Genomic DNA, 26,767 nt, shown 5'->3' on the forward strand with positions numbered 1-26,767 from the left:
TACTACGAAATGTGGATAATTTACTAAGAAAAATTTTTGTATGGAAAAAAATTTTTGTAGTAAAAACTAACTTAACCACAGTACCGATTCGTATGGCGGCTTCCTACAGCTTATTTCGGTTTTTACTATAAGTTGGAGTATATTTCCTCACATTGAAAATTTTAGATAAAGTAGAATAAAAAGTAGTTAATTTAATCCTTGACGGGTGTATATAATTTTTTATGGATTCCTCGTAAATTTTGAATATATTTTACCTTATCCTATAGATAGAATACCAACTAATCAATAAACGTGATACTGGAAATTGAAGTGAGAAGAAATTATGAAATTATTGCATCATCTTTTTTTTTTTGTTTGTGTTTGTTATTGCGATGATGTTATGGAATGTGTGTTGTTGGTATCTTTTGTGGTGATAGTTGTTTTGTTGCAATAGCGAGATCAGAAAGGGATCATGTGTGTGTGGAGTTGTTTTTCTTTACATATGTGTCCTTTATGACTATTTGTGTCTTTGAGTTTATTGGTGCATTCAGTTCTGTTGATGCATTTATGAAGCGCACACGTGGTGCGCTTGCGTGCGGTATTTGTGTTTATTAATAAAAATACATTTATTTCGTAACATTTTAGAAACTGATAAGTGAATGGTGTGATGTTAGAGAAAACAAAAACACTTTATATTGATAAAAAATAAATAACTCTAAAATAAATCACATATTAAGAAACTGTATATTTCTATTAATAATTTAAAATTAGTGCGGTTTTAAATTGGTTTACATAAAAATATTCATAATGAGTGGTAATAAAATGATCTATATTTACTCTACATCTGGATCACAGTACAATTTTTTGAGTCTATATTTTTATGTTATAGCGAGTCCTTAAGGTGTGTACTAAGTTCGAGTTTAGGTGCTAAAATCAGAAATAAATCAGTAAGAAAAGTATACAATTATACGCCTTCGATGCAAATTTAAATATAACTTGATGGAGAATAGCTCGAAACAAGTTTTTTATAAAGTTTATATTCTTTAAATGGATTACACGATTAAGAACAGAAAATCGTTTTTAAGCTTATGTAGAACGCTGTTTTTTAATTTAAGATGATGAATTGTTTTCAAGTTATTCCAATATATATAGCGGAAGTGCCTTAATTTTGAACATAACCGTATATCTCAAAAAGTCGAGCTCTTAAAAAAACAAGTGTAAATTTGGATTCAGCAACCTCAAATTACTAAAAATTTGATATAAATTTTAAATGAACACAAAAACGGTTCAATTTTGTTCCCATGTATTTCTAAAGAAAACTAATCATGAAAAATTGGGATTTTAGCCACTAAACTCGAACTTAATATCCACCATAAATACTAAATGCTATATTGACAAGTGGAAATTATATCTAATTTTATAATATTTTTATTTCATTTATATTCTGAGAAGGATTTCAAAAATGTCCCATTTGTGCATGGATATGATTCCACTAATGTAGTAATTGGATGATTTTTTTCAATGTGGTAAGTTTTTCGTCCATTTGTAATAAAGCCAAAATTTCTATTTATTAAAAATAATTTTCATTTGCAGGATGACAGCAAATCTAATGGTATTTTTTGGAATCTTCTTACTGTTTAATGCTAACTAAGCTGATATCCCTATTGGCTCTAAGAAAATTCTCTTGTAAGTTAAAGATCAAAATACCATAGAATTTGATAATATTTTTATATTTCATATACCTTTTCAACTTCAGAGACTTATGACGCAAATCCACACAACAAAAACTAGCGAAATCGGTGAAATTGGACAAAAATGAAATGAAAATAGCAACTTATGGCATATATCTTTCATATGGATAGAAAATGGAAATTGATATTAATTAGTTTCATTCTACTAACATAGAATATTACTCTTTTGAAAAAGCAATTACTAACTATCGAAAAGTAACAACATACAGCGTACAAATAAAAACATTTCTTTTATTGTATATCATAAGCCATAGTTTTATGTAATATAATAATAATTTTTTGAAATAAAATACTGGTAGTTATGAAAAATTGTCTTATATTGTACGAAAAATTTCTTAGTTGTATATAGGCTTGTTGTACCTTTAATTCCTCAATTTATTTACTTCTTTGAAAATTATACTGATAAATAGTTTATTTGAAACCAATTTCTAAATATAGGATTCCCAAAAACTTGTTCATTTTTCCGGATAGCAGGAATATTTTGAATGAGTGTAAGTACATTCTTCCCTCAGCGTAGTAAGAATGAACTAAAATACGATGCAATACATAAACTTATTTATAAGAAAATCATGAACTTATCTAGATGAAAAAAATCTTTGGCGCCAAATCATGGTCATTCTTACTATGGGTTAGTTCATTTTTCGTAAACAATAGTAAACTTTTTTTTCGGTGTATCTTGTACGTCCCAACCGAGGGACAAATACTTTGACAATTTGCATGTGCTATATTCAATGTCGAACTATTACCTGTAAAAATGTCTCTCACACTAATATCATCTCCAATGGTAGGGCCCATGTTGATCCTACGGGACATCATAAGAGCTAGGCGAAAAAATTCCAAATAATTTAAAAAGAAACATATTCAATGTACAAGTATCAAATTGAGCATATGGATTACTAAATTTCTTAGATTAAGTTTATAAACAAATTTCTTAGAATAAACAGCCTACAACAATTGAATGTTATCTAATCACCAATAAACATATTCCATTGAGATCAATAAGCAAATATATCCTTTGGCATTCATTGAGCTAACCAACCGTTAGCCACAAGAAAACCAATTATCTATTTGGTTATATTATTTACATTATCATTAATTCCACTTAGAAAAAGAGAGAAAGAATTAAATCCAAATAGAAACTAGGATAAGAAGGAAAAAATACGATCTAAGAATCTCTTCAGTAGAAAGAGCTTTTCAGACGACAGAATAAGAAAAGAAAATGTTAAAGAAGAAAATCTGGAAAAAAGAAACATCTGGAAAAAAGAAACATACTCATAAGCATAAACATTAGCATACATTTCAATTTTGTCAATATTTTATTTCTATAGGAAATTTGGTCAAAAATTTATTTTTAGACAATTTTCTCAGAATTTTAGTTCTATAGAAAATATTGTCAAAATTTTATTTCTATAAAAAAATAGAAAATTTTAAAATTTTATTCTGTAGATATTTTTGTTAAAATTTTAATTCTATAGAAAATTTTTATCAAAATTTTATTTCCATAGAAAATTTTTATCAAACTTTTATTTCTATAAAAATTTTTGTCTAAAGAAAGTTTGGTCAAAAGTTTATTTCTTTAGAAAATTTTGTCAAAATTTTATTTCTATAGAAATTTTTGTCATCATTTTATTTCTATAGATAATTTTGTCCAAATTTCATTTCATTGGTCAAAAATTTATTTTTTAGACAATTTTGTCAGAATTTTATTTCTATTGAAAATATTGTCAAAATTGTCAAAAAATCTATAGAAAATTTTATGCAAATTTGCTTCAGAAAATGTTGTCAAATTGATTTTGCTTTAGATGATTTTGTCAAAATTTTATTTCTATAGAAAATTTTGTCAAAATTGTATTTCTATAGATTTTTTCTTTTTCAAAATTTTATTTTCAAAGAAAATTTTGTCAAAATTTTATTTCTATAGAAAATTTTGTCAAAACTTCTATAGAACATTTTTATCAAATTTTTATTTCTATAGAAAATTTTGTCAAAATTTTATTTCTAAAGAAAATTTTTTTCACACTTTTCTTTTTATAGAAAATAAACGCAGAGAAGAAACATGATTGTCACAATCATATTCGAAGAACAAAATAATATGATAGGAGCTAGTTTTGCGGCGACCATGTAACATTTTCACCTGCAATCATGTTAGCTCAGTGAACATGGTTCAAAGAAAAATAAAATTGTCCTCATCTAAAATGTTATTATATTGATAAAAAGAATTTTGTTTGAATCAAAAATACAATGGTCACGATCTAAAATGTTATGGTATTCGTCAAAAATGTTTTTCTTCCAGTTAAAAGAACGTGGTCACAACCTAAAATGTTTTGATCTTTATGAAAAACCTTTTTTCGTCGTCGAAAAAAGGACGCCACTAGAGAAAAGAAAACCCACAATTAATTTTATTTGTTTGTTTTTATTTATTTATAAATTAATTCATTGTTTATTTGTATTTATAATGTCGTGCAAGCAAACATCACATATTTTTAATCATTCCATATTTACTTACATGATGCAGGCATCATGTAACTGCATATAAAAATAAATTGTACCATAAGCAAAATGCAGAACAAAAACCAGGTATTTTTTTTTTTTCAATGACACTCTCCTCTTTTGTGTTCACATAAAACCACGTGCCTTTTCTGAAAAAATAAATTAACACAAATCACATTAATTCCGTATTCTCCGTCCATTCGAAGCAACAATCAACACGCCACTGATGCGCAAAATGAAAATCGTGTGTACCTACTCAATGTTTTTATAAAATTCTTTTCGCTGCAAAAAAGTTAAAAAATTTAATGGTCCCAAAAAAAATAGACATGGTCTTTATGGCCATGTAATGGTTGTAGACATGTCTATTCCTAACCTATAAAAATACTTTTTTCTCTGCAAAAAAGTAAACAAATTGAATGGTCAGGTATATGATTTTCCCGACCATGTAATAGTCTCAAATTCTGTCATTTAAATAATAGAACATGTTTGCGGCATTTGAGAACCATTTAAATGCTTATTGCCAACATATATTTTTTTACGCTCGAAAATTATTTTTACAAAGACAAAATACATGGTTTTCGCGACAATTACATACTATAGATAAGCATTATATGTATGCGGCAACCATGTCCAATCATTTTTTTTTCTGTGCGTGTATTGTTAAAATTTTGTTTCTATAGAAAATATTTCCAAAATTAAGGGATCTTCTATGAATGAGGCGTAATGAAATTACCTTTAAAATGGCAACAAGTTATTGAACAAAACAACGCATAATAAACCTAAATCGGATCATTCTAAGCTTTCAATTTCATGTAAAAATAAGGAATTTATTTTTTTCTTTACTACACCTAATAATATTAGAAACAAAAAAAATCATAAAATAGCATTCCTAATAATAAGTACCAGCAATGACAATACCTAATAAAATAAACCTGCAAAAAAAAAAATAATTAGTAAACAAAAAATTATTTTTTAATTGGCCTTCGTGTTTAGCAAATATAAAAATTTTGTATTTTACACTTTAAATTCATAATGTACATTAGTTTTGTTTTTTTTTTTTTTCTTTGTCTTTGAACTATTACGAGTATATTTGCCATATTCTGTGTTAAGAAATGGAACAAATTAACCGTTTTTTTTTCTTTATAAATATCTAAATGGTATTTGAATTAAGTTGATTGGAAATAACAGCAAAAAGTGGCATGTCAATCTTTCAAATGGTATTGTTGCAGGCAGACAGACATGTGATTCATTCATATTTTAGCCATTGGCCATTTTATTTAGCAAGTACAGTAAAAGGTATAAAGCAATTCTTATTTTTAAAGGTCATCAGAGGTTATTGTTTATGGGCCAATTAATAACACTCCGATTGCATGTGCCCAATGTGGGGTAGGTTTTGTCCTTGCCAATACCATGAATGTCATTAGAATTCATGGTCAACGGACTTTTTTTTTTTTTGGTGAGTTTGTGCCTTAAGTCTTTTGTTATATTACAAAGGGAAAATATATACACTGTTACACTGAAACATTATTGAAAACTTATCATGTTTAGATCTTTAATCCTTAAGAAATAGTTTGTGGGCAAATTTTGAGAACCAATGGCTTACAAATAAGGATAACTAATCAAAAAAATTGTACGCACATGAAGCATAAAAATGAACTAAATTCGTGTCCTGAGAATTTCTTAAAATTGGTACATTTTACCAATAATGCGCCTATCTTGAATTTCGTATGGTACTGAATTTTTATTTCCAATTTTGAACCATTTTTTTTAACTACAAAATTTTCTTTAACAAGTGCAAAAAATAATTATGTCTAAATTTTCAAAAATTAACCAAAATTTTATTTCTATAGAAAATTTTCTCAACATTTTATTTCTATAGAAAATTTTCTCAAAATGTTATTTCTATAGAAAATTTTCTCAACATTTTATTTCTATAGAAAATTTTCTCAACATTTTATTTCTATAGGAAATTTTCTCAACATTTTATTTCTATAGAAAATTTTCTCAACATTTTATTTCTATAGGAAATTTTCCCCAAAGAACATTAATCTCATTAATAGAATCCTTGTCAATAATATAATTCATTCTTAACTTTCGTAAAATTAAAATCTAAATTCAAATTAATAAGATATGAGTCAGTTTTACGCAAATGAAACATAAAAATGAACTAAATTCGTGTCTTTAGAATTTCTTAAAATTGGTACATTTTACCAATAATGCGCCTATCTTGAACTTCGTATGGTACTGATTTTTTTTCCAATTTTGAACCATTTTTTTTTTTAACTACAAAATTTTCTTTAACAAGTGCAAAAAATAATTATGTCTAAATTTTCAAAAATTAACCAAAATTTTATTTCTATAGAAAATTTTGTCAAAATTTTATTTCTATAGAAAATTTTGTCAAAATTTTATTTCTATAGAAAATTTTCTCAAAATTTTATTTCTATAGAAAATTTTCTCAAAATTTTATTTCTATAAAAAATTTTCTCAAAATTTTATTTCTATAAAAATTTTATATCTATATAGAAAATTTTCTCAAAATTTTATTTCTATAGAAAATTTTCTCAAAATTTTATTTCTATAGGAAATTTTCCCCAAAGAACATTAATATCATCCTTGTCAATAATATAATTCATTCTCGACTTTGGAGCGGTCTAGGGAAAATCTCATCGATTATTTGGATTTTATAAAATTCGTAAAATTAAAATCTAAATTCAAATTAATAAGATATGAGTCAGATAGAATCGTCACTTTAAAATCTCTAATTTGAAGTTTTATTATTACTTTATACTCAAACATTTCTGTAATTTGAAGGTTTATTGAATGATTTAAACCTAATTTGTATTTTACCATCGGCCTGAAAGTATGCAACACAATTGTAATGCATTGTATCAAATTTACAGCAAAGGTAAGTGAACGAAGATCGTTGCGGTTAGTAAAATTGAAATATTTGAATTTAAGGCATGTACATTTGCGATTATAATTTGTATAATTTGCAAATAAGAAAATATAGGTAACAAAATGTTAATTTTTTTATCATAACATAACTATGTTTTTGAAAATAAACAAGTATATACGGTCGTAAGTTCGGCCAGGCCGAAGCTTATGTACCCTCTACCATGGATTGCGTAGAAACTTCTACTGAAGCCGATGGCAAGGTATCTTAAAACTTCCTAACACCGTAATATATACCACAAAGTCCATACGTGGTATATATTAAACTAAAAAAGGCCGATTAAATAGGTATATAATTAAGTTTAAAGTTTCTATAGAAATAACATTTTGACAAAATAAAATGTTGACAACATTTTCTATAGAAGTAAAATTTTGACAAAATTTTGTATAGAAATAAAATTTGGAAAAAAATTTCTATAGAAATAAAATTTTGACAAAATTTTCTATAGAAATAAAATTTTGTCAAAATTTTCTATAGAAATAAAATTTTGACAAAATTTTTTATAGAAATAACATTTTGACAATGTTTTCTATAAAAATAAAATTTTGGTAGATGATTTTTGGCTCGAGTCGCAACCATGATTATGAACCGATATGGACCAATTTTTGTGTGATTGGGGATCGGCTATATAAAGGGTGATTCTTTTGAGGTTAGGATTTTCATGCATTAGTATTTGACAGATCACGTGGGATTTCAGACATGGTGTCAAAGAGAAAGATGCTCAGTATGCTTTGACATTTCATCATGAATAGACTTACTAACGAGCAACGCTTGCAAATCATTGAATTTTATTACCAAAATCAGTGTTCGGTTCGAAATGTGTTTCGCGCTTTACGTCCGAGGCTCATTTCTGGTTGAATGGCTACGTAAATAAGCAAAATTGCCGCATTTGGAGTGAAGAGCAACCAGAAGCCGTTCAAGAACTGCCCATGCATCCCGAAAAATGCACTGTTTGGTGTGGTTTGTACGCTGGTGGAATCATTGGACCGTATTTTTTCAAAGATGCTGTTGGACGCAACGTTACGGTGAATGGCGATCGCTATCGTTCGATGCTAACAAACTTTTTGTTGCCAAAAATGGAAGAACTGAACTTGGTTGACATGTGGTTTCAACAAGATGGCGCTACATGCCACACAGCTCGCGATTCTATGGCCATTTTGAGGGAAAACTTCGGAGAACAATTCATCTCAAGAAATGGACCGGTAAGTTGGCCACCAAGATCATGCGATTTGACGCCTTTAGACTATTTTTTGTAGGGCTACGTCAAGTCTAAAGTCTACAGAAATAAGCCAGCAACTATTCCAGCTTTGGAAGACAACATTTCCGAAGAAATTCGGGCTATTCCGGCCGAAATGCTCGAAAAAGTTGCCCAAAATTGGACCTTCCGAATGGACCACCTAAGACGCAGCCGCGGTCAACATTTAAATGAAATTATCTTCAAAAAGTAAATGTCATGGACCAATCTAACGTTTCAAATAAAGAACCGATGAGATTTTGCAAATTTTATGCGTTTTTTTTTTTTAAAAAGTTATCAAGCTCTTAACAAATCACCCTTTATAACTATAGACCGATATGGACCAATTTTGGCATGGTTATTAGCGGCCTTATACTAACACCACTTTGCAAATTTCAACCGGATCGGATGAATTTTGCTCCTCCAAGAGGCTCCGGAGATCAAACCTGGGGAACGGTTTATATTTGGGGGCTATATATAATTATGGACCGATATGGACCAATTCTTGCGTGTTTGTTAGAGACCACATTCTAACACAATGTTCCAAATTTCAACCGGATCGGATGAATTCTACTCCTCTAACAGGCTTCGGAGGTCAAATCTGGGGATCGGCTTATATGGGGGCTATATATAATTATGGGTCGATGTGGACCAATTTTTTCATGGTTCAGCCGGATCGGATGAAATTTGCTTCCCTTAGGGGCTCCGCAAGCCAAATCGGGGGGTCGGTTTATATGGGCCCTATATATAATTATGGACCGATATGGACCAATTTTTGCATGGTTGTTAGAGACCATATACTAACACCATGTACCAAATTTCAGCCTGATCGGATGAAATTTGCTTCTTTTAGAGCAATCGCAAGCCAAATTTGGGGGTCCGTTTATATGGGGGCTATACGTAAAAGTCGACCGATATGGCCCATTTTCAATACCATCCGACCTACATCAATAACAACTACTTGTGCCAAGTTTCAAGTCGATAGCTTGTTTCGTTCGGAAGTTAGCGTGACTTCAACAGACGGACGGATGGACGGACGGACATGCTCAGATCGACTCAGAATTTCACCACGACCCAGAATATATATATACTTTATGGGGTCTTAGAGCAATATTTCGATGTGTTACAAACGGAATGACAAAGTTAATATAACCCCATTCTATGGTGGAGGGTATAAAAATACGGACCCAAAACATTTTCTATAATAGTGTTTTAAATTTGTGTACCCTAAACCACATAGTGGCACAAAACTGCCTACCAGAAATATTGATTTTAGACCTCCCCATAAAATATATACCGATCGACTCAAAATCACCTCCTGAATCGATCTAGCCCTTGGTGTACGTCCGTCCGTCCATGTATTTGTGTTTCGCAGGATTCCGGTATATGTATCGCCCAATTTTCCAAATTTGGCCATACATCCTTTATTTATCACCCGATCCTGGTCAAAGTTGGCCAAATCTTATTTTCTGTAGCACTTGCCATATGTGCAAAAAATCTTCGAAATCGGTTCAGATTTAGCTATAGCTCTCATATCTGAATCTGAAACGATTTGTATGATATTTTGCAGGTTTGGTTGTTTGTGCTAATTTGGTGGTTTGTGCTAAATTTGAGTAAGATCGGTTAATAAATAAAGCTATTATGACCAAATTTTGAAAAATCGGGCAATACATATATATGGGAGATATATTTAAATCTGAACCGATTTCCATGAGTTTTTGCACATATATTAGTTACTATAGAAAATTAGATTTCGCCAACTTTGAGTAAGATCGGTTGATAAATAAGGGTTTTATGGCCAGAATCAGAATCGCCTCCTGAGTCGATCTAGCGCAAAATCAGAATCACCTCCTGAGTCGATCTAGCCCTTGGTGTCCGTCCGTCCGTCCGTGTATTTGTTGTTCGCAGGATTCCGGTCGTAATTATTTACCGATTTTGATGAAATTTGGTACAGGGAGTTTTTTTGGCACAAGGACGAATGCTATTGAATTTGGAAGAAATCGGATCAAATTTAGATATAGCTCCCATATATATGTATCGCCCGATTTCGACAAATGGGCTTACGTTGCGCTTTTTTTCAAACAGATCGTCACCAAATTTGGCAAAAAATAATCTTTTTCATCGTCCTGTAAGTCTGCAAAATTTCATCCAAATCGGTTCAGATTTAGATATAGCTCTCATATATATGTATCGCCCGATTTCCCCAAATTTGGCCACAGAACCCTTATTTATCAACCGATCTTACTCAAAGTTGGCTAAATCTAATCTTCTATAGCACTAAATATATGTGCAAAATTTCGTCGAAATCGGTTCAGATTTAGATATAGCTCCCATATATGTATCGCCCCATTTTGAAAAATTTTCCCCTAATAACCTTATGTTTGACCACAGAGGCTTCATTTCTTAACTGAACTTACTCAAATTTTGCACAAGGTAACCTTTTGTTGTATTAATCAAACCCACAAAATATTATGCAAATTGGTTCAGATTTACATATAGCTTCCATATAAAGGGTGGTACGGTCAAAATTTGGTCAATATAAACTTGACGTATTTCTTTCAATTTTGCATTTAAAAAACCTGAACACCCTTCATTTTGAAGGTGTGTGTGTGTAGAATGTTGTTCCTATTTTAATTTTGGAATTCACTCTTCAGTTGTCAAAATGCCGTTCAAGCAAGAAGAGCAGCGTATCAAAATTTTGCTCGCGCATCGCGAAAATCCGAGCTACTCGCACGCAAAGCTGGCAAAATCGCTAAAAGTTGCCAAATCAACCGTTACAAATGTAATTAAAATGTTTGGGGAACGTTTGTCGACAGCCAGGAAGTCTGGATCGGGGGGAAATCGAAAACCGGAAGCCGCTGAGACGACAAAGAGAGTTGCCGGTAGTTTCAAGCGAAACCCTAACCTCTCTCTCCGAGATGCCGCAAATAAACTGGGTGTATCGTCTACAACCGTGCATTGAGCCAAAAAACGAGCCGGACTATCGACTTAAAATAAGGTAGTGACTCCAAATCGCGATGATAAACAAAATACGACGGCCAAAGCGCGATCCCCGACGATGCTGACGAAGTTTGACTGCGTGGTAATGGACGACGAAACCTACGTCAAAGCAGACTACAAGCAGCTTCCGGGACAGGAGTTTTATACGACAAAAGGAAGGAGAAAGGTAGCAGATATTTTCAAGCACATAAAACTGTCAAAGTTCGCAAAGAAATATCTGGTTTGGCAAGCCATCTGTACCTGTGGCTTGAAAAGCGGCATTTTCATAGCTTCCGGGACTGTCAACCAAGAAATTTACGTGAAAGAGTGTTTGAATAAACGTCTGCTGCCTTTCCTGAAGAAACACGGTTGTTCCGTACTGTTTTGACCGGTAAAAAGGCCATGGAGTGGTACGCCGCCAACAACGTGCAGGTGGTTCCCAAGGACAAGAACCCTCCCAACACGCCAGAGCTCCGCCCAATTGAGAAATACTGGGCTATTGTCAAGCGGAACCTAAAGAAGACCAAAAAAACTGCTAAGGACGAGCAGCAGTTCAAGGCAAACTGGCTTTCTGCGGCGAAGAAGGTGGACAAGGTGGCTGTACAAAATCTGATGGCAGGTGTCAAGCGTGAGGCCCGGCAATTCGGATTTGGAAAATCGAAAGCCTAACTGAATATTTTTCCTGAATTTTATACTAATTGAACTTGAAAAAGAAATTTAATTTGATTTTTTAAATAAACGATTTCACCGATTTACACGCGTTTTCCCTTGACCAAATTTTGACCGTATCACCCTTTATATGCATCGCTCGATTTTCCCAAATTTTACCATAATACTCTTATTTATTGACCAATGCTACTACTCAAATTTCAAATTTTGATGTACTAGCCGATCGTATTTATACATGCTTGTAGCTCTTACATAAGAATATTGCTCGATTTTTACAAATTTGGATGTATTACCCACACTAATTGAGCGATTTTCTCTTTGTAAATAATGGGCTCAATATTAGTGGCATACTAACCCCCTACACGGTTGAAAAAGACTGTTTTTCATATGTTTGGCTATAAACATTATATGTTTGGAACACAATTTTTTTAACACAATATTTTTGAGTGCAAGCATATAATGTTCATAAACTAGCATAACATGTTTGGGACATATATGTTAATATGTTAGAACATATTATGTTTGGGACATAAAATGTTTGTAAATATAATATGCTTGGATGGAAACATATATTAATTTAGAAATAGCCTATAAACATATATGTGTTTAGTAGCTTGGAGCGCTATTTAACAGGGAGCGATATTGAATTAAGTTGGTGGTTGTTGCTTGTTATTACAAAATTAACATTTTATTTTTCCTTGGGCAATTGATCAGCTACTTCTTTGATCCTTACAAACTGTGTGGTCCGCTGTTCGAATCCCCGTCCGGCAAAAGGTAAAATTAAAATAAAAAAAATCATAAAATTGAATAATTTCTTCTACAATGTTTGTATTACAGAAAAAGGTGCTAAGAACTAAAAAATCTCGTGGAAGTGAGAAAGATGTCGGGGAATATACAATTGGGGAAAAACAAAATTTTGAGCATTCAGGTCGAAAACCTATGTTGTTACCTATATTACCTGTTTATTTTCATAATTCATTATGATTGTAAATATAAAAATAAATAAATAAAATTTTGAGCACAATATTGTTTGGGAGAATTTTTTTAAGCATATAATATTTTTGGATGCAAAATGCTTCCAAACATATTATATGGTCACATAATAACATATTGTTTTTTGGAAGACAACATTATTGAATTTGGATGCAAAAATACAAAATGTTTGGAACTTAGACTACCCAAACATATTGTTACGTTTTTATATTTATTCGTTTTCAATTACCCGACAATTAAAACACAGTTCTTTTAAATAACGACAATCTACAATTTATTTACTATGACTTCACACTTTACAATTCGTTCACACTGAAGTTATTCGTTGGACGCTTTAATTAAGACTGACTCGTTAGCAGCATGCGAGCGCTTTTATATATGACGGTGTGGCAATACGAGAACATTCTGGTATCACTACAATATTCTGGCAACGCCAGAACCTTCTTAGACAATGCTAGAAGGATCTACGACCATTAAGTAATTCGTCTGGTGGCTGCCAAACACATACACACTCACATAGATATATGCTCGCATTACTACAACAACAATGACAATAGACAATGAGATGAAATGAGAAAGCAAAATAACAAAGCAAAGGGGTTGTTATTCTATGAGAGAGTAAGAACTAACATTTCGGTAAGCAAACAAAAGAACATAAAAGAAATTCAGGAAAATACTAGAAAATGAATAGATGATTCCAACAAGTGATAGCGAAATTTTATCGTTACAATTTTAAATTTTAAATTAACGGAAACTAATTTAAATAAACTTATATCTATAATTATCAAATTCGTAACACTGCCTCCCGCTTAAGCCTGTTCGTCCCGAACAGGCACAGAACCTGTTCCGTAAGGAGCCAATCGTTCCAGATGTACAACTTTCATCTTTGATCTAGGGCTGTCGTCCTTCTGAATCCGGTATACAACATCATTGATCTTCTTGATGATTTTGTATGGGCCTTCCCACTGTGTTTGCAGTTTAGGACACAATCCTTTCTTTCGTTGCGGGTTAAATAGCAGAACCAATTCTTCTTCTTGGAAGCCCTCAGTATTTACAGCACGATCGTATCTCGCCTTCATTCTGTTGCTGACCATTTTTATTTTGTTGCGCACTGATTCGTGAACTTCACCGAAAGTGTTTGGGATGTCGTTTCTGTTTTCTTCCATGGCGAGCTCATTAGGTTTAGCGCCGAATATCAGATCTCCAGGCAACTTCAACTCAGTTCCGAATAGAACATTGGCCGGTGTTCGAGAGGTGGAATCATGAATGGCAGATCTATACGACAGCAAAAACTTTGGTATATGCTCGTCCCAGTCCCTCTGGCCGTTGTCCACTACTTTTCGAAGATGTTCCTCCAGAGTGCGATTAAACCTTTCTACCATGCCATCGGATTGCGGATGTAATGGTGTAGTCCTCGTTTTCTTGATACCAAGGGATTCACACATCTCTTTGAATATGGCCGATTCAAAATTTCTTCCCTGGTCTGAGTGAATCTTGGACGGCACACCGTAGCGACATATCCAGTTTTTGTTGACAACATCCACAATCGTTTTTGCTTCTTGGTTTGGAATTGCATTTGCTGAAGTAATCCATGACCACAAGGACATAACGGTTTCCAGAATCACTTACTGGGAAAGGGCCTGCCACGTCCATTGCTATTCTTTCAAACGGGGCTCCTGGTCTATACTCTTGCATAGGACATCGACTTTTCCTTGTTGGACCTTTCGCCTTCATGCACTTCTCGCAATTGGCTACCCATTCAGCAATTGATTTCTGGCATCCAACCCAGTAGAATCGTTGCTTCACTTTCTCGGCGGTTTTGGTTATTCCCAGATGACCTCCACTGGGACCATTATGGAACTCCGCCAAAACGTCTCTTATTTTGGAATCTGGAACGATGATCAAATTTCGGCTGCTCTTGCCATCTTCGCTTTCCCATTTACGTTGCAGGGATCCATTGACTAGAACTAAACTATCCCATTGAGCCCAATATGATTTCATAAGTGGATTGTCTTTCTTACTGGGCTTCTTGTTCTCTTCCTTTGCCGAAATAATTTTGTTCAAAATGGGATCTTTACGCTGTTCTGTTGACCAGTCTGTGCCAGATTCGATGTGTAACTGCCTGACATTTACAACTGTCTCCTTTGGTTCAGCCTTCGAGTAGCGTCTGTTTTCTACATTGCAATGCCGTCGTGTCAAGGCTTGATCAATAACTTGTTTGCCACCTTTTCTATTATCCGCAAAATTTGAATTTGAGTCGCTTGGCTTTGTGGTCGCCTTCTTCTGATTATTGTTTAATGGAGATGGCGAGATTGACCCCGACGTTTTACGCCACGCTTTACATTCCCGGGAAAGATGTCCAGCCTTATCACAGTTATAGCATTTCATTCTAGATTTATTTGCTTGCTGCTTCATTTCTTGCATTATCTGCTTTAGAGCCTCTTTTACCAATTCAATGACCGATTTCGATTCTTCACACTCGGTCTCTACTCTGCGTACTTTGTGAATTTGAGGCCGTGCCAGCAATCTCGCAGTCTCTTGTACAAGTGCAAATGTTACTGTTTCTGTGAATGTAGCTTTTTGTGCGGCATATGTTGCACATTTTATCTCAGGGTCTCGAATGCCATTCACAAAAGTCTCAATCTTGAAATATATTGTTTAGACCAATATGCTTTCAAACATATTATATATTGGTAGAGATCAAACATATAAATGTTTGGGCAATACCCAAAAATGTATATGCTTGAAGCAAAATATGTTTGGGAGTATATGTTACAGAAGCGATTTTTTGTGAGGGTGTAGGTGCAATATCAACTACAGCCAGTGTTGCTAGAAGTAGGGGAAATTCCCTATATGTAGGTTTTTTCTAATATTTAGCGTCTTGTACGTCCCTACAAGGGCCACAATGTAGGGACATTTTAACTCAACACAATTTGTAATAAGTTTTACATTTTGGTGGCTCTAGAGGAGGAAATTAGAAGCCGACAAGGCTTGATCTTTAACAATGTGTGGTAACAACAGTTACCACCCGTGCCAAAAAAAAAATCTAACAAAATTTTAAGATTACCACAAATCTACCAAACAAATATTTCTATAGAAATTTTTGTCAAAACTTTATTCCTGTAGAAAATTTTGTCATCATTTTATTTCTATAGAAAATTTTGTCAAAATTGTATTTCTATAGATTTTTTTTTCAAAATATTATTTCTATAAAAAATTTTGTCAAAATGTTATTTCTATGGAATTTTTTCTCAAAATTTTATTTCTATAGAAAAATTTCTCAAAAAAATGTATTTATAGAAACTTTTTCCAAAATTTTATATCTGTAGAGATTTAACGAAAAAAAATACTATTTTTGGTAGACTTCTACCAACTGTGGCAACCGTGGTTGATGTTTTAAGATAATAAAGTACTTAGAACCATTTTTGTTTTATAAAATTTGTTTAAATTTAACGAAAAATATTGTATGGAAAATTGTTTGGGAATGTATGGGAAAGTAGGGACTATTTTTGTCCTTGTAGGGTAAACCGAACATTTCGCTGGCAACACTGACTATGAGCTATAGTCAGATTGCGACAAAGCACCCATAAACTAGAAGTGTGCACGTGAGTAATAGTTTACTCACGCTCACGCACACTCACGACTGAAAAATCATACTCACGCACACTCACGCACGAAAACGTCGTGACTCACGAAAGATATCGTGACTCACGAATAATTTTATGATTAATTTACCTTACCGAAGTTTCTGAAAACATGAGCATTATTAAAATCGAGAGTGTTATTAAACTCTTAACATCTCAGGTGTCACTAAAAATGTAACTGAATTTAACTCTTACATCCATAGAAAAATTATTACCATACGGGCTCAAATCGATACCGTACGTTATTGATAGTTAGCCAACCTCGTATGGTACAATATCAATACCGAATGGTACAGGCGGTACGCAAAGCATGAAAGAACCATTCGGTATTATGAAAGTACCAATATATATAGATGTATATAGATGTATAAACAGTTCGGTATTACCAAATAATACCTAAATGGTATTGATTTAATAATATTTAGTTTAATAAAACACACGTAAAATGTCTTTGTTACGTACTTCATTTAATACATAACATACATACAAAAGCCTAATCATTTCTCCATGTAAAGTTTTTCTCCCAATTCAGCTCCATGTCGCAGTTCAGGCACTGCATCTCTCAAGTCGTCTGTAGTTGTATTTGGAAAGTTTTTGTATGGCAGTTGCACATCTAACTAAAGAATGATCGAAATAGAAAACATAAATAATGCTAAAAAATATTATACTTACCTATACTTCGCTATATTCACAGAATTCATTTTTTCGTCATCTTATCCCCCAAACTATTGTTATTTACAAGCCGCATGAAAAAACTAAACTACCAAGGCGACCAATTACAATTGGTCGCAACGTTTACATATCATGTGTTACGGCGGTGTAATAGTTAATAGCATACTAATAACGGATGGAAATGATTTGATACAAAGTGGTATCAAAATTAAAAGGTAACGCGAATCAATTTATTAATACCAAACGGTAATGGCCACATACCGCCTTTTTCCTACCAGTGTAAGCGTTTTATGTTGGTGAGCAGGAATATTTTCGTGAGTTAAATTCGTTACTCACGCACTCTCACGAAGATATTATTTTCGTGACTCACGCTCACTCACGATATTTTGGCACACTCACGCTGTTGTCATGAGCGTGACTCACGCACGAATCACGAAAATTTTCGTGAGTCAGGACAATTTCGTGTCACGTGCACACCTCTACCATAAACATGTACCCCTTAATTTTCTTAAATATGCAACGGTTTATCTTCCAGACCTATATCAATGTTATCCCACAAATGCTTATGATTACTCATTCAGTAAGGGTGGTTTAGGGTATGATATAGTCGGCCCTGCTCGACTTTCTACTTTACTCACTTGTTTATGTTTCAATTCGAACAAATTTATTATGCATACATACAACAAAATATTGATTTCAGGCCCGTAGTTTAACTTATTTTGATGCAACCGTATATGTCAATGTTGGACAGAATCCCAAAGTGGGCTAACGCACAGGTAAAGTGAAATCGGTGGTAGGCCTTCGGCCGGGGTTTGAGACTTTCTCCTATGGACAGAATACAAAGTGGGCTATCGCGAAAGTAGAGACATGGACGGCCTTCGACCGGGGGTCTATATTTTTGTGTATATATTTGGAATAAAACCTTGATAACTTTTCTTTCTTTAGCTATAGTTACGAATTATACCTCAAATGAAAGAGCACAAGGTGGTCTTAAATATGCAAGAAAAAATATAGGTCATAATCGAAGGACTTTTGAGATACATAAAATTTTTCACAAAATTAGCGTCAAAATTTTAAATTTGTTGTTATATCTCATAAACTTTAGTAGATATCTACGTAAAGTTTTTTTGTGGTTACCCTGCCAACATTTTTTGAATTTGGGGGCGCTTCTGAGAATCCCCACTACGTCGAAAACAATCATATACGACATCAAAAACTCATCGGAAAAGCGCCGTCACTATTGAGAAGTTGTACCACGCCAAGTTACTACGAAAAAGTTTCTCATCAGTGCAATTATTAGGTGCCTATTTAGATCAATTTCGAAGGACGCCAATAAGCACACCTGCAAACTATCAGAAAAAGTGAATTTTAAGGTAATTGTAGAAGAATCATTGTGGTCAAGTAAAACACGATTGTGTAGATGTTTATTGATTTGATTAAACATTTATAATTTCTTATAAATATAACAATTTTCGGTTTATCTCATCACATTTAACATAATTTGTTGCATTAATAAAAGAATGATGTTGAGTTTTAAGTAGCAAGTTACATATTGCAGCGTCTATCAGCCAGTTTGTTTATTTTCGATGGAGACAGCGTGCCTTGAAAAATATTTGAAAAACGATCACTTTATTCTATTTGGAAAGTCGAAAATTGTTCACCATATACCTTTCACAATTTTAAGCGTAATATCTATGTTTTCAGAACTTTATTTTCGTTTTTATTTAAATAAAATATAACAAAAAATAAAATGGCTCTTCTAACAGTAGTGATGGCAAAATACTTTCATGTACATTTTCTACTTTTTGATATGCTTCCCCCATCACAGTTCGCGATGGTTGTGGTGAAATTTACGAGTCTATGGTAGCGATGAGGATGAAATGGAACTTTGAAATGCTGGCAGGGTAATAGCACTTGCAATCAGCTTTACAATGACACAAATAACTGAGATATAGCAAAATTATAAATGACTTTTACGAGGTTATTTCTCAAGATTCGGGTACTTCCGGGCCAAAATTTTTACTTTTTTAGAATCAGAACACCAAATTACGTAACATACTTGAAATTCAAGCGATTTGGCGAGGTGGCAGTCAAAGATTATATATTTGAGGAAGATGGGAGATTGGCTTGCATCATACCATATGTTGCATTTACCAAATTAGTTTAATACATGTTTGTAATCTTTTAGTTGTTTTTCGTTTTTATTTTTTAAATGAAAAATTTAATTTTCTTAATGAAACAATGTTAAATTTCAAGCAACAACAAAAAAATTACATTTTCCCCTTTATGGAAATTTTTTTTGTGCTCTTAATTTCTTTTTATTTGCATTTTAATGCTATGTCAATACTTGTCGCATACGCGTTTGGTTCGAGTATTAAACTAATATGGTAAATGGTTTGATGTGCTCAGTAGCCAATCTCCCATCTTCCTCTTCTTTAATCTTTGGTGCCAGTAATGCGCTTTACAGACTATCAGTTATTCCGGACGGGATGTCGGTGTTTGTAAAGAATCTTACAGTGTGTCGGATCGGTACGACTTGTCGGCTATGACTAAATAATCGGTAAATGTGTTATCGATTCCATACATATACAGCAGTATCGATTATGCCTTCGGACTTAACTTATAATGCGCTTTACAGACTATCAGTTATTCCGGACGACAGTGCTCGTGTCGAACATATCCCATATATTGTGCACATTATAAGTTAAGTCCGACGGCATAACCGATACTGCTGCATGTTTATGGGATCGATAACACATTTACCGATTATTTAGTCATCGCCGACAAGTCGTATCGATCCGACACACTGTAAGATTCTTTACAAACACCGACATTCCGTCCGGAATAACTGATAGTCTGCAAAGCGCATAATGTGCACAATATATGGGATATGTACGACACGAGCACTGTCGTCCGGAACAACTGATAGTCTGTAAAGCGCCTAACGTGCAGTTAAGCCAAAATAAGATCGAATAAAGGTAAGTACTATGTTCGCTTTTCGCGTTGAAATTTTCGCGGTTACTTTATTAAAACAGTTCAATATAAATCAGATAAATTAACTCAATTTATGCACAGTTTCTTGTTCCTCTAGATTTCGGCAAGACTTTACAGGAATAAGTTTGTTTTAATTTATAATTTTGATTATTTAAGGAAAAGTTATCGCGAAAATAAAGTGGTTTTCAACTCGAAAAAGGAACATAGTACACACCTTAAGAAACAAAATAACTCAAGAAAATTCGTATCATTTTCTGTGTTAACCCCCCTTTTACTCTTTTAAAATAACGACATTGAATTTACACATCTGGCAACCTTATGGTTTGACAAATGCAAATGCTGTTATTGTTGTTGCTACAAGACCATATGGTGAAATTGTGAAATTGTTGTTGTTTTAAAATAAATGTTTCAAATAGGAGTTGAAAGTTAAGTTATTTTACAAATATGTCGAAAATATTCACGCCTACAAATCAAATTCGCTTAACCAATGTAGCGGTAGTTCGTTTAAAGAAAGGAGGCAAACGTTTTGAAATCGCTTGCTACAAAAACAAAGTCCTAAGTTGGAGAAGCAACGTGTGAGTATTGAAAATTTTGGGTCCATATGGTCTGGGCAATAACTAATTTGTTTTATTTCACCTACAGGGAAAAAGATATCGATGAGGTATTACAAACGCACACAGTATTTACCAATGTCTCAAAAGGCCAGGCTGCCAAAAAGGAAGAACTTATGAAAGCATTTGGTAAAAGTGAAGAAACCGAGATATGCAAGGAAATTCTAATGAAGGGAGAACTGCAGGTATCCGAAAAGGAAAGGCAATCAGTTCATGACACCCAACTGAACAGTATAATAAATAGTGTTGCTGCCTTATGTGTAAACCCTGAGACCCGCCGACCCTATCCCTCAACGATTATTGAGAAATCACTTAAGGAGGCCCATTTCTCAATCAAACCAAATCGCAATAACAAACAACAGACATTGGACGCCATTAAGTTGTTAAAAGAGCACATGCCAATAGAAAGATCTCGCATGAAATTGCGTGTATCATTTGCGGCCAAAAAAGATAATGGACCAAAACTAAAAGAAGCCATTTTGAAATTGACCAATACAGTTGAAAGCGAGGAATGGGACGAATCTACCCTACACATGACGCTGTTGATAGATCCTGGCAATTATCGAGTAATAGACGAATTGGTACGAAACGATACCAAAGGTAAAGGTTTAGTGGAATTACTCGAACTCAAAGAAGTTGTTGAAACTGAAGAAATTTTTTAATCGTGTTTTGTTAGAGATAAAAAACGTTTTTTTATAAAAAAAAAAAATAAAAGAAATAATTCATATTGTGCAATATCATTTCAAGTTGAAAGAATATTGTTACAAATGAAACACATGTTATGAGTTCACCGATTTACATACGCCTCAATAGCGCTCTATATGTTGAAGGTCTACAATTGCATTATTTGGAGGCGATCCACAGAAAGGATCTTGGAATGGTGTACAGTGCTGTTCAAAACATTTGCAACTAGCCCTACCATGAACTTAATTTAGGTATATCTCCCATAATAATAACTTTATTGTTTCGCTTCCGCTTAAAAAATAATCGTTATGGAGTAGTATTTCCAAATTCTAATTGGGAAAATGAATGGGCTGTTATTACAAATTGATATTTCACGAAAGGTTAAGAATCGTATGATTCGACCTGTTCAAAACATTTGCAACTACCTAGCACCCTGTAATATTTGTATACCCTTCGCCACACTGTGGAACAGGGTATTATATATGTTTGCAACACCCAGAAGGAGACGAGATAGGCACATGGTGTCTTTGGCAAAAATGCTCAGGGTGGGCTCTTGAGTCGATATAGCGGCTCAGAATAGGTCCCTATTGATTTTGGAAGAAATCGGTTCAGATTTAGATATAGCTCCCATATATATTTCGCCCGATATGGACTTATATGGCCCCAGAAGCAAGAGTTTTACCCTAATTTGCTTAAAATTTTGCACAAGAAGAACAATTAGTACTATAGTCAAGTGTGCCAAATTTTATTGAAATCGGTTCAGATTTAGATATAGCTCCCATACATATCTTTCGTCCGATATGGACTAATACGGTCCCAGAAGCAGGAGTTTTGCCCCAATTTGGTTGAAATTTTGCACAGGGTAGTAGAATTAGCATTGTAGCTATGCGTGCCAAATTTGGTTGAAATCGGTTCAGATTTAGATATAGCTGCCATAAATAGCTTTCGGCCGATTTACACTCACATGACCACAGAGGCCAATTTTTAACTCCGATTTAGTTGAAATTTTGCACAGGGAGTAGAATTAGCATTGTAGGTATGCGTGCCAAATTTGGTTGATATCGGTTCAGATTTAGATATAGCTCCCATATATATGTTTTTCTGATTTCGGCAAAAATGGTCAAAATACCAACATTTTCATTTGTAAAATTGCCACTGCTTAGTCCAAAAGTTGTAAAAATGACTCTAATTTTCCTAAACTTCTAATACATATATATCGAGCGATAATTCATAAATAAACTTTTGCGAAGTTCCCTTAAAATTGCTTCAGATTTAAATGTTTCCCATATTTTTTTACTAACATTGTGTTCCACCCTAGTGCATTAGCCAACTTAAATTTTGAGTCTATAGATTTTGTATAAGTCTATCAAATTCTGTCCAGATCGAGTGATATTTAAATATATGTACTTGGGACAAATCTTTATACATAGCCCCAACACATTTGACGGATATGGTATCGAAAATTTAGATCTACAAAGTGGTGCAGGGTATAATATAGTCGGCCCCGCCCGACTTTAGACTTTCCTTACTTGTTTTCTTTAAGGGCATTATTTTTTGTATTTTGTACCTGAAATAATTATAAGGTCCTATAAGAAGATGGATTAAATGTACCTAAATGGCATTGTAGGAATATCGTTAATTTCTTAATTTGCTTAATTTGGCCATAAACTGATCCCCATAGGCCTTAATGCCTTTTTTAAGAATTCGATAAAATTACCGGCAATAAGCATAATGAACATAATAAAAAGCAAAATATCGATGATTTTAAAGTTGGGATATCACAAAAATGAATTTCGGAAGAGTACAATGTCCAAACCAAACTCGAGTTATAAACAGTGGATGCACCAAAACTGTACACTGGGGTAGAAGAAAGCCTAAGATTACATCAAAAGAAGATCATATAATCACAATATCTATGCAACAATTCAATCAAATATCATCTAAAGAAGTCAAAAATTAAATTCAACTGGGTATATCTACCATAACGGTAAAGAGGTAGAGCATTAGAAGTCGGTGTGTCATTCTACAAGAATGTCAAAAATCACCGATTTCAAAGAAACCTCGATTAGCGCGCCTTCAATTTTCACAAAAATACCTTAAATGGCCTCAGGAGCAGTGGATATGTGCTATATTTTCCTACGACTCAAAATTTAACTTGCATAGATCGGATGGTAATTTAGTACGAAGGCTGTAAGGAAAGCCTTAATCCAAAAAATACAAAACGTTACGTCAATCATGGTGGGGCCAATATTAGGGTCTGGGGGTATTTTTCTGGACAAGTTATTGGCCTGATTTGTAGAGTCAAGGGTATTATGCTGTCGGAAGTCCAGACAAACATTTTGTCCCATGTAAGCATTACGGGAAATGCCGTCTGCATGGATTATTCAGCGCGCTCATGACGCGTGTAACGTGGTAAAACAATTGATTTCCGATGAAAAATTGCAGGTGCTTGACTAGACTGTTCAGTCGCTTTATGTAAAAGTCATAAAACAAGCTGTAAAATGAAAAATTTGTTCAAATGTTTGCAGCAGACTTACGAAATCTGTTTGAACCTGAACCATAGGATATCATTGATCATTTAATCCTAACCAATGGCAAAAAGTTGCACAAAAAAATATAAGTTATCAAAAAAATGTTATCGTTAGTTCCATTATTTCCTTGAAACTTTAAAATTGACATAGCAGCCAACAACATTGCATTAACATTTTGGTTTTAATATTTTTATTTTCATTATAATTAAGGATTATTTTTAACAGGGAATGTGGTTGCAAATGTTTTGAACAGCACTGTAGATCATCCAGGAATATTAACATAAAAAGATACGAATTTCAGGGCATCATTCTGATAAGTCTGTATGTTATCCCACCATGATGCAATGGTTGACATATTCGCTATGTTTCAAGGGAGTCATAGATTCTAACCAGTTTTTCTTATAGAGGAAGTCGAACGACAAAACGACGAAGTTTTAAAGCAAAAAGATCACCAGTATTATTAAGGAAATTTTGGTGAGCCATCGTGGTGCAATGGTTAGCATGCCCGCCTTGCATACACAAGATCGTGGGTTCGATTGCTGCTTCGACCGAACACCAAAAAGTTTTTCAGCGGTGGATTATCCCACCTCAGTAATGCTGGTGACATTTCAAAGCTTCTCTAAGTGGTTTCACTGCAATGTGGAACGCCGTTCGGACTCGGCTATAAAAAGGAGGTCCCTTGTCATTGAGCTTAACATGGAATCGGGCAGCACTCAGTGATAAGAGAGAAGTTCGCCAATGTGGTATCACAATGGACTGAATAGTCTAAGTGAGCCTGATACATCGGGCTGCCACCTAACCTAACCTAACCTAAGGAAATTTTTAAAATCTATTTTTTTTTTAATTTGGCCAAAATAAACCAAAGGTAATCGAATATAGTTCAACGCAATAAAAGCAAATCAATGTCCTGTTCTTTTACATCGAACGAAAGTTCGTTTCTTTGTATGAGAATACACCGATTATTTTTCAATTTTTGACCTGAGAATTCACTCAAATTTAAAATTGTTTTCTTGACACATATTGAAAATATTCGTTTCCTACTAGACTACAAAATATAAAGTGACTTTCCGTTCGATATAGATGAAGCCAAAATATATTTAGGAAGGTAGTTTCAAGCTATCAGGTGATTAAAATTTTTTCATTTGAGCAGAACTTCAGTTGTCGGTATTTGCTTAATGACATAGGCGTAGCTAAAGTGGTTTTATGGGTTTGTCATCTCCCCCTAAGAAATACCATGCAGTATTTCTTCAAGCTATGATTATATATCATTGAAATAAATATTCTTATTTCTTCCCATCTACAAGAATTTATTTTTTCTCTTTTTGAGGTACCTTCACAATGAGCACACATTGTAGCTTTTACCCCTTACAAAAATGTTGCTAGCTACGCCAATGTTTAATTGACAATTGTGACAAATAAAAATAAAAATTCAAAATAAAATTATTTTATACCTAAAATTTTGAAATTTTCAATTTGCTTTAAATTTATTACAAGTATCTTGTCATAAATTTAAATTTTCTATGTGATTAACTTTATTAGTTTTAAATTTTTATATAACTAACTAAAAAATTATATAACAGCGGTGATGCTGTTTATGCTTTATTAGCACATTTCTATTATCTTTTATCCGTATATACGACACAAGGCGTAAAGGGAGAAAGTTGTTTGTAAACAAACCCCCCATACCCTCCCCACAGATCATTGGTAATAGACCTTTCAGGCCAACATGCAAACCATCTGTTTGGTTTGCATGTTGCTACTTATTAACCGTATCATGTATGTTTCGATAGTCTAAAATACATGAAATGCATATAGTAAATACTTAAATATAGATGAAAATAAGGATATGCGTATAGGTTATTTCAACCGTGTTTCTATTCGGTATGGCATATTTGTCAATTTCATATCAATAACTGGTTTAAAATTAAATTATTTTATTTAATGTTTTTTAAAACATTTACCATGTAATCCATGTAAGGTTATGTTTATTTTTCTTGTACTTGTTTATTTACTCACTCTCTCTCTTTCTATCTCTCTTGGTTTGCTCTCATTCTCTCTTCTTTTCTTTCGTTGTTATTTTGTATGGAAAAAATATTGCCATATCATTCGAAGAACTCATTCTGTGCGACCCTATTGCCAGAGATCAAAATTAATTGGTCAACAACGAGTTTAAAATTTAAAATTTCATCAATCTCATTTCATATTAGGTCACTTTCAGATGCACAGGTTTTCATGAATTAAGCGGTTAAAAAAGTGGCTATACAAGGTAATGGCAATTGATGTGTTTTGTCATTTTGTAATAAACAAAAACATTAACACTTTCGTTATAACCACAAGTTGAAATTGTTTGTGTTTTAAAACAAACGTTTTGTCCTCGGGGTCTTATCACTATATTTCTCATTTTATGATGATTCCATTCAATAGTCCTAGTTTTTTTCATTGTCCAGTAACGCCCATTTGTCTTCTATCGATTTCAGTTATAGGTAATTTAGGGATGCCGTCATGTGACATATAATTATACAATAATTATGATTATTATAACCTGTGTTAAGGTAGTAAGCTATTTAGGGAGCTTAAGTG

The 26,767-nt window shown here is 33.3% G+C and overlaps 1 protein-coding gene and 2 long non-coding RNA genes across 3 annotated transcripts; 2 read left to right on the forward strand and 1 right to left on the reverse strand.

Moving 5' to 3' along the window:
• Positions 1-573: 573 nt before the first annotated feature.
• LOC142234904 (uncharacterized) lies at positions 574-1,722 on the forward strand. Its single transcript, XR_012721743.1, has 3 exons — positions 574-793; positions 1,432-1,505; positions 1,573-1,722. It is a non-coding gene; the product is annotated as an uncharacterized LOC142234904 (long non-coding RNA).
• A 17,036-nt stretch (positions 1,723-18,758) lies between these two features.
• On the reverse strand, positions 18,759-19,109 carry LOC142237290 (uncharacterized). Its single transcript, XR_012722431.1, has 2 exons — positions 19,036-19,109; positions 18,759-18,968 (listed from the first exon to the last, which is right to left on the reverse strand). It is a non-coding gene; the product is annotated as an uncharacterized LOC142237290 (long non-coding RNA).
• A 1,608-nt stretch (positions 19,110-20,717) lies between these two features.
• Positions 20,718-21,749, forward strand: Sbds (SBDS ribosome maturation factor). The gene is made up of 2 exons (XM_075306244.1): positions 20,718-20,936; positions 21,004-21,749. The coding sequence occupies exons 1-2, from the start codon at positions 20,806-20,808 to the stop codon at positions 21,632-21,634; spliced, it is 762 nt and encodes a 253-aa protein (XP_075162359.1). The 5' UTR covers positions 20,718-20,805; the 3' UTR covers positions 21,635-21,749.
• The last annotated feature ends 5,018 nt before the right edge of the window (positions 21,750-26,767 follow it).

The sequence above is a fragment of the Haematobia irritans genome, chromosome 4 (genome assembly GCF_050003625.1).
Source record: "Haematobia irritans isolate KBUSLIRL chromosome 4, ASM5000362v1, whole genome shotgun sequence".
NCBI lineage: Eukaryota > Metazoa > Arthropoda > Insecta > Diptera > Muscidae > Haematobia > Haematobia irritans.